The 15231-nt window shown below is 28.2% G+C and overlaps 2 protein-coding genes across 7 annotated transcripts; one reads left to right on the top strand and one right to left on the bottom strand.

Annotated features, from left to right (window-relative positions):
• Positions 1-1554: 1554 nt before the first annotated feature.
• LOC123301843 (adenosine kinase 2-like) lies at positions 1555-6534 on the bottom strand. 4 transcript variants are annotated; one of them, XM_044884763.1, is made up of 5 exons: positions 6451-6534; positions 4716-4776; positions 4021-4215; positions 3077-3241; positions 1561-2425 (listed from the first exon to the last, which is right to left on the bottom strand). In XM_044884763.1, the coding sequence occupies exons 3-5, from the start codon at positions 4197-4199 to the stop codon at positions 1696-1698; spliced, it is 1074 nt and encodes a 357-aa protein (XP_044740698.1). In that variant the 5' UTR covers positions 4200-4215; positions 4716-4776; positions 6451-6534; the 3' UTR covers positions 1561-1695. The 4 variants fall into 4 exon arrangements, with proteins under 4 accessions (XP_044740699.1, XP_044740698.1, XP_044740696.1 ...); XM_044884761.1 differs by having other exon boundaries at positions 1562-2425; positions 4699-4776; XM_044884764.1 differs by lacking the exon at positions 6451-6534 and having other exon boundaries at positions 1555-2425; positions 4699-4771.
• A 1246-nt stretch (positions 6535-7780) lies between these two features.
• LOC123301839 (myosin-1) lies at positions 7781-14047 on the top strand. 3 transcript variants are annotated; one of them, XM_044884758.1, is made up of 11 exons: positions 7781-7922; positions 8191-8397; positions 8458-8578; positions 9240-9370; positions 9439-9759; positions 10556-10704; positions 10776-10907; positions 10972-11407; positions 11677-11880; positions 12108-12231; positions 13868-13907. In XM_044884758.1, the coding sequence occupies exons 2-10, from the start codon at positions 8200-8202 to the stop codon at positions 12210-12212; spliced, it is 1797 nt and encodes a 598-aa protein (XP_044740693.1). In that variant the 5' UTR covers positions 7781-7922; positions 8191-8199; the 3' UTR covers positions 12213-12231; positions 13868-13907. The 3 variants fall into 3 exon arrangements, with proteins under 3 accessions (XP_044740693.1, XP_044740691.1, XP_044740692.1); XM_044884756.1 differs by having other exon boundaries at positions 7782-7922; positions 12105-12231; XM_044884757.1 differs by lacking the exon at positions 12108-12231 and having other exon boundaries at positions 7782-7922; positions 13868-14047.
• The last annotated feature ends 1184 nt before the right edge of the window (positions 14048-15231 follow it).

The following is a 15231-nucleotide window of genomic DNA, read 5'->3' on the forward strand; positions in this document are numbered from 1 at the left end:
CAATCTTAAGGTATTAAGCTTTTTTAAGAATGGAACATTCAAATATTACGTATTAGCATTATTAAAAGTATCATTGGAGTGGCATGGAGTGACGGATTAACCATTAGGCGGAGTACGAAATCGCTTAGGGGCATTTGAAAAACGTCAAAAAAGAAAAAGTAGGAAACGGGCAACAAGTTGGTTTACGAACACTAAAAAAAAAACACAGCGCCATCCGATTTTCACATTGCTTAGGGGCCGCGTAGAATTGCATTGACCTTCGGCCCCGACATGGGCTAATCCGGCACTGGAAACATGACAATATTTATACTTTCTTCTATCGACGTAACATACTAGTATTGCTTAATTTAAGCAATATCCTGAAAGCCTCCAAGTATAATTCACCTGCAAATTCACTGAATGCCGCATCATTTACCATCGTTTTGGTATATACTTATCACTTGCTAAATTTATTCTAATAATCATAGTTACTCTGTTAATTCTTAATCCTGACAAACCGTAATTATTTTGGAAAAGAACTTATTATTACTCTTTTATCAAATTTATACTTTTTTAAATTAAAATTACATTTTTGAAGAATATGAAAGTTTGTTTTATTACACAAAAAAAACAAAAATTTGTACTAAATTTCAAAAACTATACGGAACCCTAACTACAATATTCCATAATTATTAAAATTTAATAATAACCAAATACTTTTTAAAAAAAATTCCGTACGTCCTTGAATTAACACAAAAAATTATAGGTGATTATTCTTCAAATTTTATGTGATCTAAAAATGTAAATAATTAGTTATTAATGGCATAGAAAATTAGATCTAATTGTAAATTTGCAAAAGAAATGGTCCCTGAAATAATTGCTGATACATCATGAATAGTCAAATCAGGTATCTATTTTCTCAAATTAAGTCGCAGTAGAATATTAATATTCGAACAATGAACAAAATCTTAAGACTTTGCAACCAAATATTTTGAATTTTCATATTTTTATGTTGGCAAAGAGTCGTAATTTATTCTTATAATCGATATTCTCTACCAAATTCAGAAAATTTTTTGCTTCTAGGAAATTTTTTTCCAAAATTAATCTCTTAAAATCATTAAAAAACAATTGGAAATAAATAATATACGCCTTATTTGTCGATACACTTTCTTTTTAAGAATAGACAAAACTACATACAATCTAAATATTAACTAATAATAATAAACAAAACAAATTTTGTAAATCGTTTATTGTAATAATTTGAAAAACAAAATTATATAAATCATCTGATTTTTTAATACATAATTAAATTTAAGCTTATACGAAATAATAACAAATATATTAAAAACCATTGGAATAGATCGATTTAATTTTGAATTAAAATATCAGAATTTACAATTAATAAAATATTTAAATAATAGAAATCTACAAATTAAGATCTATTAAGAATTCGAGTAACCAGAACCGAGTACTAAAGATCTAATCAAAATATATTACAGTAGAATTTACTCAGTTTTAATTACTGTTGCATCGTTTAAAATTAATTTCAACAACAAAAACTCTAAAGAGAATACGACTGACAGAAAATTATCATTTTCTTCCTTTTGTGTTTTAAAATCAACGATTAACAAAATAGTACTTTTCTATTTTTTTGTCTTAATTATATCGTTACTCTCAATCTTACTCTCAGTGCTATGAAACAAAAATAAATAAATATCAAGGTTTGACTGTAAGTATTTCTTTCGGTAAAGTTTTCGGTGTAGGACATCCAATCATTTGTATAATTTGTCTAGACATCCAACAACCCCATGCCAAACAGGTTTTTAAATCTTTTTCTTTAATTATTCCCGCTAAAAATCCAGCGACAAACGCATCACCCGCTCCCGTTGTATCGACAACAGCCTCTGGTGATATTTCAGGTACATCATACTTAACTAATTTTTTATCTCCACTAACACATATCACTGGTTCAGAACCATCAGTAACTATAACAATTTTATTTCCACTAGGTGTCTTTGATTTTTCATTTATATGTAACGCAATATTTTCCATTGTTCTTTCCACATTCATATCCAATAATTCCGCTAGCGTTAAATATTGCGCAGCATTACCAAATAATATATCACATTCATAAGCAAATTGTTTCATACTTTCACCGTACGAATTTATTAAATACTCTGAATTTAAATTAAATACGAATAACTTTTTATTTGTTTTACAAAATTGTAAGATATTTTCAACAACTTGAACACGATTTGTGATAAAGAAGCCTTCAACATAAATTATTTTTACAGATTTCATTATATTAACTTGTAATTCTTGACATTTTTTGAAATTTTCTACTTTAAAATCAACGGCAGCTCCTAGATGAGCGGCCAACGAGCGGTTCGGACCATTTATGAATGCCAGACATACTCCAGTTGGTTTGTCCTCTTGTACAACGTATCTGAAATTGAATGAATCTTCAGTCAAACTATATGAAATTTTAATGGAAGATCCTCTAACATGTTAAATTTGTTACGAAGAAAATGCTAGTTAATGACAAACTTTACAAATTAACAGTCAATTAGTCATGTAATAAGAAAAGCCGAGCCGTAATATAAAGCCATTTATGTACTTACTTTACTTAAAAAACGATGTTACTAGTTTAAGACGGGTAAGTTTCAAAACTAATTATTTCATTAAAAGTCCGCGAAACCTACTGTTTTTAATTTATTTTATTAATCATTAACTACCTTAGAATTATTTTAGAGATTTTTAGCAAGTTTTAAAAGAGTGCTCCTACCGCGTGGATTTAATAAACAAAAAAATAGGCAAAAATATATATTTTCATCAATTTAAAATTTAAAAAAAAAAAATTGTTTATTTAAAGTTGGTAACAGATATTTTGTTCCACGCATTTTGCAAGGAACAGAGTGAGAGGGACAATAAGATCCCCTTTCACTTTTACAACAACCTTTGACAATGTCAACATACCCAAAATTTTAAATGAATCATTTTTGGTTTATTAAACTTTACATTAAACGATTTTAAAAGCAAGAAGCTTTAATTTCAAATCAAAATAACATCAACAATTTTCGCGGTGTAATGAAATTACCTTGTATCAACTCCATCAGCTGAATTAAAAGCCTCTAATTTTTGCCCCTGTTCGTCCCGTCCAACTGATCCAATATACGATGTTGATTTTGGTACGTCAAGAATCCATCTTAAAAGTCTTGTCGTATTTTGTGCCGACCCACCAGGCACATAATGAATTTTATTCCTAAAAATTTAACACAGTTATTTTTCAAAAGTTAAAAATTTGTCACAGGTATTATGATTGCCGAGTCAACAAGAAAGCAAACGTAAATAAACCCATTTTAAAAGCTTCTATTAAGCTTGTATTGGAGTATGATTGCTACAAATCTTACAATAAAAATTTCAACTGACTCTATTAAGCATATTCAATTGTTTTTTATTCAATAACACTTTGGAAAAACAAGCTTTTATTTAGCACAATGAACAGTAAATTTTGATTAAAAATTTCACAAACGTGTGACTAAATAAAATCTTGTGTAGTCCAAGTTTAAAATGTATGATGAAAAATTAGAATTATTGTTTAACAACAATGGGCATTTTTGTTCATAATCATATCTAGGAGACTCTAGGGAAAATTATTTTCTACTTTTTAAATTATTGAATTTGTTTTCCAGCCCATTATGTTAAATATAAGCTAGCATTGAGTAAGTATTTTTACATAAACTTTATTTAGTTTCGTTTTTTAAGGTTGTAGCCATAGAAGCGTCAAAACTAATGAAAATAAAACTTTTCGCAAGTCAATTTTAACGTACTTTACAGTTGTATATAATGTTATGAAATTCCTAAAACGTTCGTGAAACGAAGGCTTGAATCGATATCATCTAGCCAAAGCTATTGATTTGTTGGTTTGCGAAAATCACGAATCAGTACAGAAAATTTGCTACAGCTGATAATAATTTTGTTATTTTTTGGGGTCTCGAAAATCATAATCCCTCTTTTCAAAAAATAGTTGATAATACTCACGATGAATTACTAAGATCTTTTAACATAGATTCTAATTTTTCTTCAGATATTTCAATTTCATCATTTGGATTTAAATTATGTTTCACTAGTAAACTATCATTTTCCGGCTCTAAAATTACACTTATATCCAACAATGGATTACCAAAGGCAAGAAAAATAGGAACTGATTTATCACTCATTTTCTGCTGCAGTGAACTACAAATAAAATTTTCAATAAATAATTAAAATTCTCAGAAAATTGTTTAATCAATAAAAATAATTGTAATAATTTTAAAAATACCTCAATTTTATATGAACAAAAATTTGTAAAAATTAATTTTGACAGTTATTTTAAATTCGAATTATGTAAAACATTTTTTTTATTACCAAAATTGTTTTAACACGATTTTACATTGCGTAAAAAGATAAACAAAACATAAAAAAAATTGATTAGCCATTTACACTGTTCTATTTTGTCTGACATTACGTTTTTAAATAGAAGTTGCCCCTCATAAAAGGTCGTTCAATGTTCAATAATTAATTACATAAACCAGACATTTCAAATAATTTATAAAAATGAAAGTTGAATGAAATTTCAATTAAAATTTATTTGTCTGGAAATATATTATGATATCATTCAAATCATATGGTTATGTTTATATTTATTACAGGATATGTCAAAAAAATAAGGGCTCTTACGTGAATAAACAATTTACATTTATCGAACACCGCCGATCCCCCTCTTTGAACTTTGGATACCATCCAATATATTGATATCTAAAAATCGAAATAAAATTTTAAAAACCAATTAAGTTATGCAAAATATTATTTTAAATTTTAGAAATAATTGAAAAATACTAATTTAATGTCCTATCAATATTTATAACAATATTTTAATTTATTACTAACCACGTGTTTAATGTTTGTAAATCACGAATTTATACATATGGAACTTAAATGAATATAGTTGCTTTGCATTATATAAAACATTCGGATCTTTTGTAGTTTTCTTTCCTTTCTAGAATTTGTTAAGCCCTTTTGGTGACATACGGGATTTTGACGAAAGAAATGACAAACTTATTTTCAGAGTGAAAAAAAGGACATTGAGCTAACGTGGGTTGAGCTAGGACGATTCGGTAGCTCCAATTAGACTAGAATGATTCATAAATCATTAAGTTCTAATATAAACTACGTAAAAGAGATTTCCTGTTCCATTCTGAAAATACAATTTATCATCAAAATCTACAAAAAAAATTCCAGGGAGAGCGAATCCAGCAAATTGTTTTAGAAAATTAAATGAAAAATAAAAGAAAAAGTATAGTGTTTCATTTTTTTGCATCTGAGTTTATGTATAAACAAGAATTTGCACCTTTAAGGACTTATAATGTGTTTTAAGGTAACACAAATTTAAAAATAATAAAACACATAAAAATAAAGTCAATATGGCCACAGTATTGGATTTATTTGAAAGACATTTCTATTTTATCATGATTTCGGGTTTGGGTGATTATAAGGGCTCTGCTACATTGAGACATCAAGCAACGTACAAGATGATGTCAAACTAAATAGAAAGGATTTTTGCTTATAATAGTGTCACATAGATGGCAACTAATATGACTTCCGCTCAGTTTCGATGAATAACTGCCTTTTGGCACTAAAATTTTTATCTGTTACGAGAAGTAAAAACAGCTAGACCGTGGGACAAGGATGCTTCGTTAATTGATTAATTATACTTGAAACTTCGTGACTGGCTTAACTTTTGGCCAGTTAACCAAATGAGCATGACACACAAGAGCACGGCATATTTAAGCTATCGATCTGAAAAAACGCAGCTGGGAATTTGGCGGACACTATGACCATATAATTATTAAACAATTCAGCAAATGTGAACTATGTATGTATTGAAAAACAAGAATACTTCAGTACGGAATGTTCGAGATGGTAGAAAAGCTCATCGGTGCTCTATTTTTATCGGACAAAATATTTTTGTTGTTTAATAATTATCAAAGTTATCAAGTGGTCATAATGTCAGGTAAGTCCCCTGTTGCATTTTTTTAGACCGTCAGCTTAAATATGACGTTATCGTGCTCTTTCGAAAACGCAACTTCGAAAAAAGTCGTAGGGGGAAATTTGGTAGACTCGTCAAAAAGAAGCCAGAAAGCCACTCACGAAGTTTCAAGTATATATAAATCATTTAGCAAAGCATCCTTTTTTTTCCCACGATTTAGGCCGATGCGTGTATTTGTTAATTTGTTTGACGTCACTTGGTGTTTTACCTCCTTTGACGACTCAATGTAGCTAGCCCAGAACATTTTTTTGAAGCGTACTAAAAGGTTCACTCTGTATTTGCATATATTTTTTTAAATTTTCAATTTTATCTTATCATACAAATTTTTTAATAATACTTATATAATAATATTAATAATGTACAAACAAAAAATTTGTAATTACCTACGATTTTTTAAGTTTTATCATTTGTTTACATCTTCGAATTATAATCATTTTATCTTGCAAAATCTATTGGTCGATTCGGCTTCATCAATCAACTAATTATATTTGAGCCTCAATGGAATTCAATTAAGTACTTGAGAAAACTATTTTTCTGAAATTGATTAAATTATAATTTAATTTGTTGATTTTATAATTTTAATTGTCTGTTGCATCATACAGTCGACAGTCGAGTTTTCGAGGTCCTATAAATTTGGGTATTTGCAGTATAACTTCCCCAATTCAAAATATTTCCATCGATAGAATGTTTTAAGTCCGTATTAATAAAGTTTAAGTCATTGAAACTTTTCTCGAAGTTAACAAAGTCCAAAATTTCATCTAATACTTTTATACAGCAGTCAGCCAAAAATTTTGTACATTCGATTGACAGGATCATAAATTGTCATTTGTAACGCAAAAATCCAAAAGCTAATAAGTTTAAACAAGACCTTCCGCGAGATGTGTAAACCAAGGCAAATTAAACCAATCAAAAAGTATACTGCGTGACGGGATTAATGTTATATTTTGTACATATTCTTGAATGCGTATTGTTTTCCAATATTCGCGAATGCAAATACGATTGTTTATCTCCAATCATCGCAAATGCAAATGTTAACTTTTGAAGTGAAGCACTTGCAAATTTTTATATATTAACTTAATACATAGGTATACCTACCTAATTCCTCATTAGCGTAAAAGAAAAAGACTCCGTCGAATAATTGTCCATTAAAAGCAAACCGTATAAGTCAAACTGTGATTAAAAAGTAAATAAAATATCTAATTAGTTATTTTTTTCATTATATTTCCGTATATGCTATTACTTTTTTGTCAAAAACATTCGCATCGTTTCTTGCGAATGTGAATGTTAAAAAATATGCGAATATTCGCGGATACTAAATGCACATATTCGTCACCTCACTACTAAGTATCACATGTTACACGATTGCACGAATTATATATTTTTGGAGTTTGATTATCGTCATAGAGCCTACTCCAGAATATGGCCACAACGACCATTGGTATAATATTATCTGAAAGAGATATAATCCGACGGTAGTTTTGGGCGTTTAGCATGAAATGTAGCTATAGAGAAGGCAAGGGACTTTTAATTTCCTTGAACAAAAAATATAAATTTTAAGCTAAAAGTTTATATTTCATTTTTTGATCTTCATTCCAGAATAATGATAATGACTAAACAAAATAAAAATTCATACAAATCCAAAATTTTTGGAAATATGGAATCAACAACAATCTAATGACGACAATAATGTTATTGATGTTATCGCTATTCCTCCATTAGTCATGTCAAATGAGTAATGTTTTTTTATCTGTTTTAAAGCTGTCAAATTGAAAATAAACATATAATTTTTAAAATTACTTCTTTTGCTTCAAATTTGTCTATTATTTGAAGTAAAAATAATACATAATTACTCACAGTAAGTAAAAATTTCTAGTTAATATTCATAATTGCAAAAAATTCATATTGTTCAAATTATTTGAAGGTTAAGTTTCTATGTTTTTTTTTTATTTTTTTATAAAATTTTTAATTAAAACAATGTTGTAATGATTCACAATCAGTGGGTGATAATAAAAAATTATTGATTCCCAATATCATTATAGTTTCAATTTCGAATTCATATTTTTGTGGATAAATTTTGTATACCATATTGTTAAAAATAAATCTGCGTATTTTCTATTTTCTAGAAAAAAAACATGAACGGAGCAAATTCTTCTTTATTATCAACAAACTCTGAAGATGATTCGTTTGTTGTACTTGGACGATCAATTATGCCAGAAAACGGTATTATTCAATCGACATCATCGAATATGCAACGATCAGATTCACAGAATTTGAAAGATTCTTGTTTAAGTATACCAAATTCATTTCCTAAAATGCCGAATTTAAATCAGGTAACTTTAATCAGAATGGGTAAATAGATCTGCTTATATTAATATTGTATTTTTTTCTAGTCAAATTTAATTACATCATGTGCAATGAACACTTCTGCACTTACTTCGAATTCGGAGCTAAGTGCAAATGAAATTGAATCAAAATTAAGTGCTGTGCTCCAAGAAAATATGTATTTGAAAGGTAATGTGCAAATTTTACATTATATATAGTTATTGCTTAATATTGCGCAATTAGAAAGATTTCATCATTTGTTATTTTAAAATAGGTTGTTTCATAAACAAAGCTTTAAAAAGGCTGTAATTTAAGTACAAAGATTTGTTCTTTTTACAATTTTTTATATGTCGCCTAGTTTTGGTAGTACAGGACAAAAAAAATTTAAAAATACGACATCGCAAAAATACACATCACAATGTTTTTTACAAGGGCCGTATTTATACTCTACTAGTGTATTGTCTAATTTTAAACAAGCCGTGGATAGGGTCTGGTGCGACCCTTGAGGTCCACAAGAATAACTTCCACACGAATAAAGAAAGAACTCGACCTAATTTTATGAAATTCTTTTTGGATCATATTGCCGTTAATACGATTCGATCGACACATCAATGAAGTCGATATCATGTTTAGTAGGCGCAATATCGATCAGAAATGAATTTAAAAAAATCTCGCCCGACTAGAAAAGTGCCTCAACTGAATTTTTACCAACTATTTTCCGTAAAGTTAAAATATTCTGAAATATTGCACTGTAATACTGATTCCTCTTTGAATCGTTTTCTTCCTTTGCCTATGAAAATCAGATAAAAATATTAGGCTATACAAATTATAATTTTTAATTTTTTAACAGAGGTACTAAACCAGAATAATTTTGCGATCAAAGAACAATTCGATAAACTAGTAAAATGGCAGGAAGAAGTAATGCAAGTTCATTCAAGTCATCAGGAAAAATTTGACGAAACTAAACAATTTATCGCAAATGTATGTAATTTAAATTTTCTTGCTATTTATTATATTGTATTAAATAAAAATTAATTTTTCCGTAACAGTTGCGATTAGAAAATGCAAATTTAAAAAGAAAATTGAATGCATATGAAAGTTTGGAAGTCGAAAATTCGGCACTAAAAAATAAAATTGAATTATTGGAAAATAAAAGCAGTGGTGATGGAAGTTTAGGATCACCTGATCAAAAATGGAACGAATTGGTTGATCAATTATCACATCAATTGAGTTTGGTGGAAAAAGCACGGCGAGATGAATTGATTAATAATCAACGCGAACAAGAAAATATGCGCTCAGAAACGTTATCATTGAAAGAACAGTTGTTATCTGCACAAATTAAACTTACAGAATTTGAATCAAAGAAAGAAGTATGCTAACAATTTTTATTTAGTTTATTTAAAATTAAGATGTCTTTAATACTTCATGCCATTCTTCTCAAGCACTATAATACTTGTATGCGAGAGAGACGTAGTTGAGAGATTAATTATTATCTTAATTACCTTAGAAAATGGTTTTTATTCTAATTACAAACTTTTGATTTTTTTCTTCAATTTTATCAATTCTAATATTTGGGATTTGATGCCTCTTTTTTTGAAATATACAAGGTAAAGAAGACCCAAAAAGCACATGGTTGTGGACTAGATGAGTGATTCTCAAAATGTTTTCGAAAATCTTTCCAAAATAGTTAACCACATGTGTATCGAGTTTTATTAAATTCCGAAACAAAAAATTATTTTCGATTTTTTCTGAACGGGTTTAAATATTCTAGCACAATTTTTCGTCTTCAATTTCGATAGAACGCATAAGGTAATTTAGACCAAAAAATTAGAAAATTAAATCCATTTGATGATTGGATCCATAGTTTCTAAGATATCATGCAAAATCCAATACGATGAGAGATTTTTCGAATCGATTTCATACAATTTCTTAGAAAGTCTAATAGACAAATCAACTAGATTTTCGTAATTTTTGGATTTTAATTACACTAGTAAAGTCCAAAAACCTGCACAAAAGTTAACTGATTAAATCACAACCGGGTGTAAGTAAAATAATTTAAAAAAAATTGTTTATCGTGCTTCTAATAATCGAATATTAGGTTTTCAACCAATCTCCATATTTTGGGCCACTTCTAAAATGAAATAATTTAATTTATTTTATATTTAGTCTTTAAAATCATTCCATGCGTCCACTATTATTGACACCATTGATAAAGAAAAAGAAGGAAATCATATGAAACGTTTAAAAGAAAATGCAACCACATATGAAGAGCATATTCGAAATTTAAAACGATTTTTTGATTCACAAAAACAACGGTAACAATTAATTTGAAATTTTTTACATTTTTTTTTTTTTTTACATGTATACATTTTTCTCTATTTTTCAGCCAAATTCAGCTACGAAATAGTTTGGAAGCTGCTATTAATGTTTTAACATCAAAAGGACCACAAAAAGAGATTGACACGATTTTAGATAGGCTGAAGAAAGAGTTAGAAGATGATTCAGATAAAGTTATTATGTAATAATTTAAACAGGCTTAGCTTTTCCTGTAATAGCGCTAATAAATTCATCAATTTTTTTAGGGATCAATTTGTAACCGCACAAAATAATTTCCATAATATCTTTTTTGATTTGAAAATGTTAAATCAAGAATTGGAAAATATACATCACGAATTGGATAACACATTACTTGATTTAAACGTTAGCAATAAGCAAATAATATCATATAAAAAAGATTTAGCTGCGTCTAAAGCTGAAGTCGCGGAGCTAATGAAATTAAATGACGAATTATCTGAACAAATTACATTATTAAAACGTGAATTATCAATGAAACTTAGTGCGCCAAAAGTTGACGTACAAGAATTAACAAAATTAAACGAAGAAATTAGTGTTTTAAATAATGAAATCAAAATTAAAGATAACGCTTTACAGTTAAAATCAGATGAAATGACTAAATTACAGGAAACAGTTCAACGATTACAACTTGAAAATGAATCAATATCTATTTTAAAAGCACAAGTAAGAAGCTCAATTAAATATTTTTTCAGTTGCAGCAATTTAAATGCTTAAATTGAATAAGCTGACAGAAGTTAAGTTAGTCGAAAATCATTAAAGGATTACGGTCCATTAAACCAAATATAGAGTAATGGATCTTCGAAAAATATTCTCTTTAAGCATAAAGTTCGATTTTATTAGTTTTTGATTTAGGAGGGAAATTGATTAATGAGCCTATTTCTATATTCATTTTAGTAGCAGTTTCAAGTAATTTACGCTATTCTTTTTTTTAGGTTGAATTATATCAATCTGATTATAATGCTGAAAGGGGTATTCGACTTGAATTAGAAGGTGAACGAAATCGTCTTGCGGAAGATTTACGTTTATTGCAAAGACGCAATAATACGTTAATCAATCGTATTGAATCGTCACCAGAATCAAGTTCTCAAAACAATCCGTCAATGAATCAGTCCTCCTCAACACCTTCGGCTCCAACTGTAAGAATAGTTCAAAAGTTTAATTCAAGTTCTTTTTTTTGAAACAATTTTGGTCTGCAAATTATTTTTATTAAATGTTTATAACATGTGTTAATATTAATTAAAACATTTATTTATCAACGACGCGAGTATTGCTAAAATAATTCGCAACCAAAATTAGTTCCAAGAAAGACATCTTACGTTTTTTTTTTCTTAGTTGAGTTTACAAACTTCTAATTTTACAGCAGAATTTTACTTCTCAACCGTCAACATTTATATGCCCAATTTGTAACAAAACATTTAGGACTTTAAGATTTCTTGAAGATCATTTAGATCAATGTTTGCCTAATTAATGTTAAAAAAGGGGTTTTGGTAGGATATAATTAATTTTATTCATATTTTCTTCTTTCGTCTAGAGAATTAACACTTTTTTTTATAACTTTTGCAAATTCTGCATGTTTTTTAAAAATTAACATAATTTTTAAACCATTTTAATTTATAATTTTTGTTTAACTTGGACGTCAAGTAATGCCTTGCTGACAGTAAGTTAACATACCCTAGCATTTCAACTGTCATTTACTATCAGTTTAAGCTCATCATGTTAGGTCGTAAAATGTGATAGATGTATGTTGATGTTGATGTGCGAAGCTAAACCGTTCAGACATTTTCGATCTAAGGTATGTTTTGAAACGACGCAAAGTTGAAAAGAAGCGTTCATTCGCCACTGTTGTTACAGACTAAACTGCCAAAATGGGAAGCATTTGGTAGATATTTGGAAACGCAACTTCATTGCAAATATCGAGTACTTCGAGTTTCATAAACGGTTGAATTTACAGAACTATATTGTTAGTTCAAATTTATATGAAGAGATTCTCAATGCAGGGATCAAGTCAGTAACGTTTTCAACAAACCAAGGCTTTGAAAATGCCAATTCTTAATATCTAAAATTAAAAATTTTTAAATTTGTACATTCAAACTTTAAGATGATTTTAAGAAAATATAATTGTTGTCCAAGATAGCAATTTTTTCAATAATATGTACAAAAATGTTTATTTATTTATCCATAAAAGTTACATAATAAATACTACAGAGATAAACCCGCTTTCTGCTTCATTCCATAAACTTTTAACTAGAATAGAAACGAATACTGATTTTTTTACCCATTAAATTGGAGGAAATTCAAAAATGAAAATTATTCACTGAAATGTTCCTCTACGTGAAAATTGCATGTAACTCCATATCATATTTCATGCTTTTTTTCTAATAAATTGCATTTCTAGTTAAAAACTCACCATATCTGATATCATTTATTTAATAGACTTAGAGACACTGACACAAAATTTCAAGACACAGCGCTGATCATCGGGTGCAATACCAGGATGATTAAAATAAATTGTTACAAGCTTTATTTATTTTTTATTAGTTATTTTTGAACAGACCTTCATAAAAACCAACATACCATAAAAACAAGTGAAAACAAACAATTGACTGAGTTAATTGTTGAAATACCATCTATAGACAGTGTTGATGACTTAATAGTTTGTTTTTTGACGTCATGTAAATAAAAAAAGGTATCCACTTTTAAATAGTGATGTTTACAAAAAAATGTTTCAAACAAAAGTTGTTTATTTTTTTATGAGGAACATTTTTCACATTTAAACTTTGTCTTTTTGTTCCATCTTTAAACGGGTTACAATATGGGTCTGATGAGACTCAATTGTTATCGTGTCGACAGACAGACGGACAGACAACCGGAAATGGATTAATTAGGTGATTCTATGAACACCTATACCAAAATTATTTTCGAAGCATCAATATTTTTAAGCGTTACAAACTTGGGACTAAACTTAATATACTATGTATATTTCATATATACATGGCATAATAATAACCTTGCGTTTACAGTCGACCAGCGCTGTGATCGTCATTTCCCTTTTAACTATTACGTCAGTGTCTCCCAGTCTATAAATATTACAAAACATATTAATAAAACATTCTTTAATTTTAGATGCAGCCGCAATTCGTATGTCCTAAGTGTGGATTTCAATTAAAAACATATGACGAATTGGTAGTTCATGTGAATGTATGTCTTGATATGGATGAAATGATCCCATAAAAACATAATCATTTTAATGAAACCAAAATAAAAAATGTTAATTTTAAGAATGTTAATCTAGATGTAAGTACCTATATATGTATAAATAATAATGTACGAACAATTATTTTAATTATTTTTGTGAGAATATAATTATTTTAATTTTGTACAAGTTGAAAAATAGTTATTTAGTTTATGACTTATTTTAGTGGGGGATTGTTAATTAATGTTAATCATTAACATTTACTTGTGATATGATTCAACTTATATAAAATTAATTAAATAAAACAAACATATTTTTAATTTAGTTTTTAAAATGTGAAAGATATATATTTTGTAAATGTTGATTGATTAATTGACAATAGAAATGAATGAATAAAGATTTTATTTTTCAGTGCCATTTTAATTGAGTTTACTTATTTACATCCATTCCACCGAAAACACAGTAATTCAGTAACCTTGTCGTCTGAAAGTACGGGGTAGTTTGCGTCAATTCTGAACCAAAAAGTACGAAAATCGCATTCATTTGTTGATTTGCATAGATGTATATTATTTTCTGAGATATCCTCCAAAATCCCACACGAAAAGCAATTTCTCGGATCGTTTTTTGACAGTTTCACAGAAAATATTTGTCTATTAGACATCTATAAATTAATAAATTACGTCACACAAATTTTATTATTTTTGACCCACCCCGGTCTTAGTTACAAATGATGACATTAGTGAAACCCCCATCCTCTGGCAGCAGTTTTTTCAAATTTATTTTATTTTCATTCTAAATAATATTTCATAAAATTAACATAAAGTCTTAAAAGGTATAAAGTTTAGTAAGACGTAAAGAACGTATAAATTTCGCATATACAAATTTTTTAAAAAATATTTTGTCATGTGACGTCACAAAGTTTTTGACCCCCCCTCCCCACTTCCCTAAAGGTGTGACGTAATTTATGGATGTCCTTAGACAAATAATAATAATAATAGGAATTAGATAAATCAGATTTTCGTAAATTTTAGATCTTAAAACCTAGAAAAGCCGAAAACTGAAAATTTTTTCAATAATCACGAAAAAGTATGATATATAGATCTTTTTCACATTTTTTTTTCTTTTTTTTTAAATGAAAGTAAAAGTCTTGATAAATGGGCTAGTTTTTTTCCCCGATTTTTTTTAAAGCCATATGACCGAGAAAACAGACAATGAAAATCATTCAAATTGGCGAAAACGATACGGAAACACACGAAGTTACACGAAGGTCGGGTTGACGTCATTTATAGTTGAT

Source organism: Chrysoperla carnea, chromosome 5, assembly GCF_905475395.1.
Source record: "Chrysoperla carnea chromosome 5, inChrCarn1.1, whole genome shotgun sequence".
Lineage (NCBI taxonomy): Eukaryota > Metazoa > Arthropoda > Insecta > Neuroptera > Chrysopidae > Chrysoperla > Chrysoperla carnea.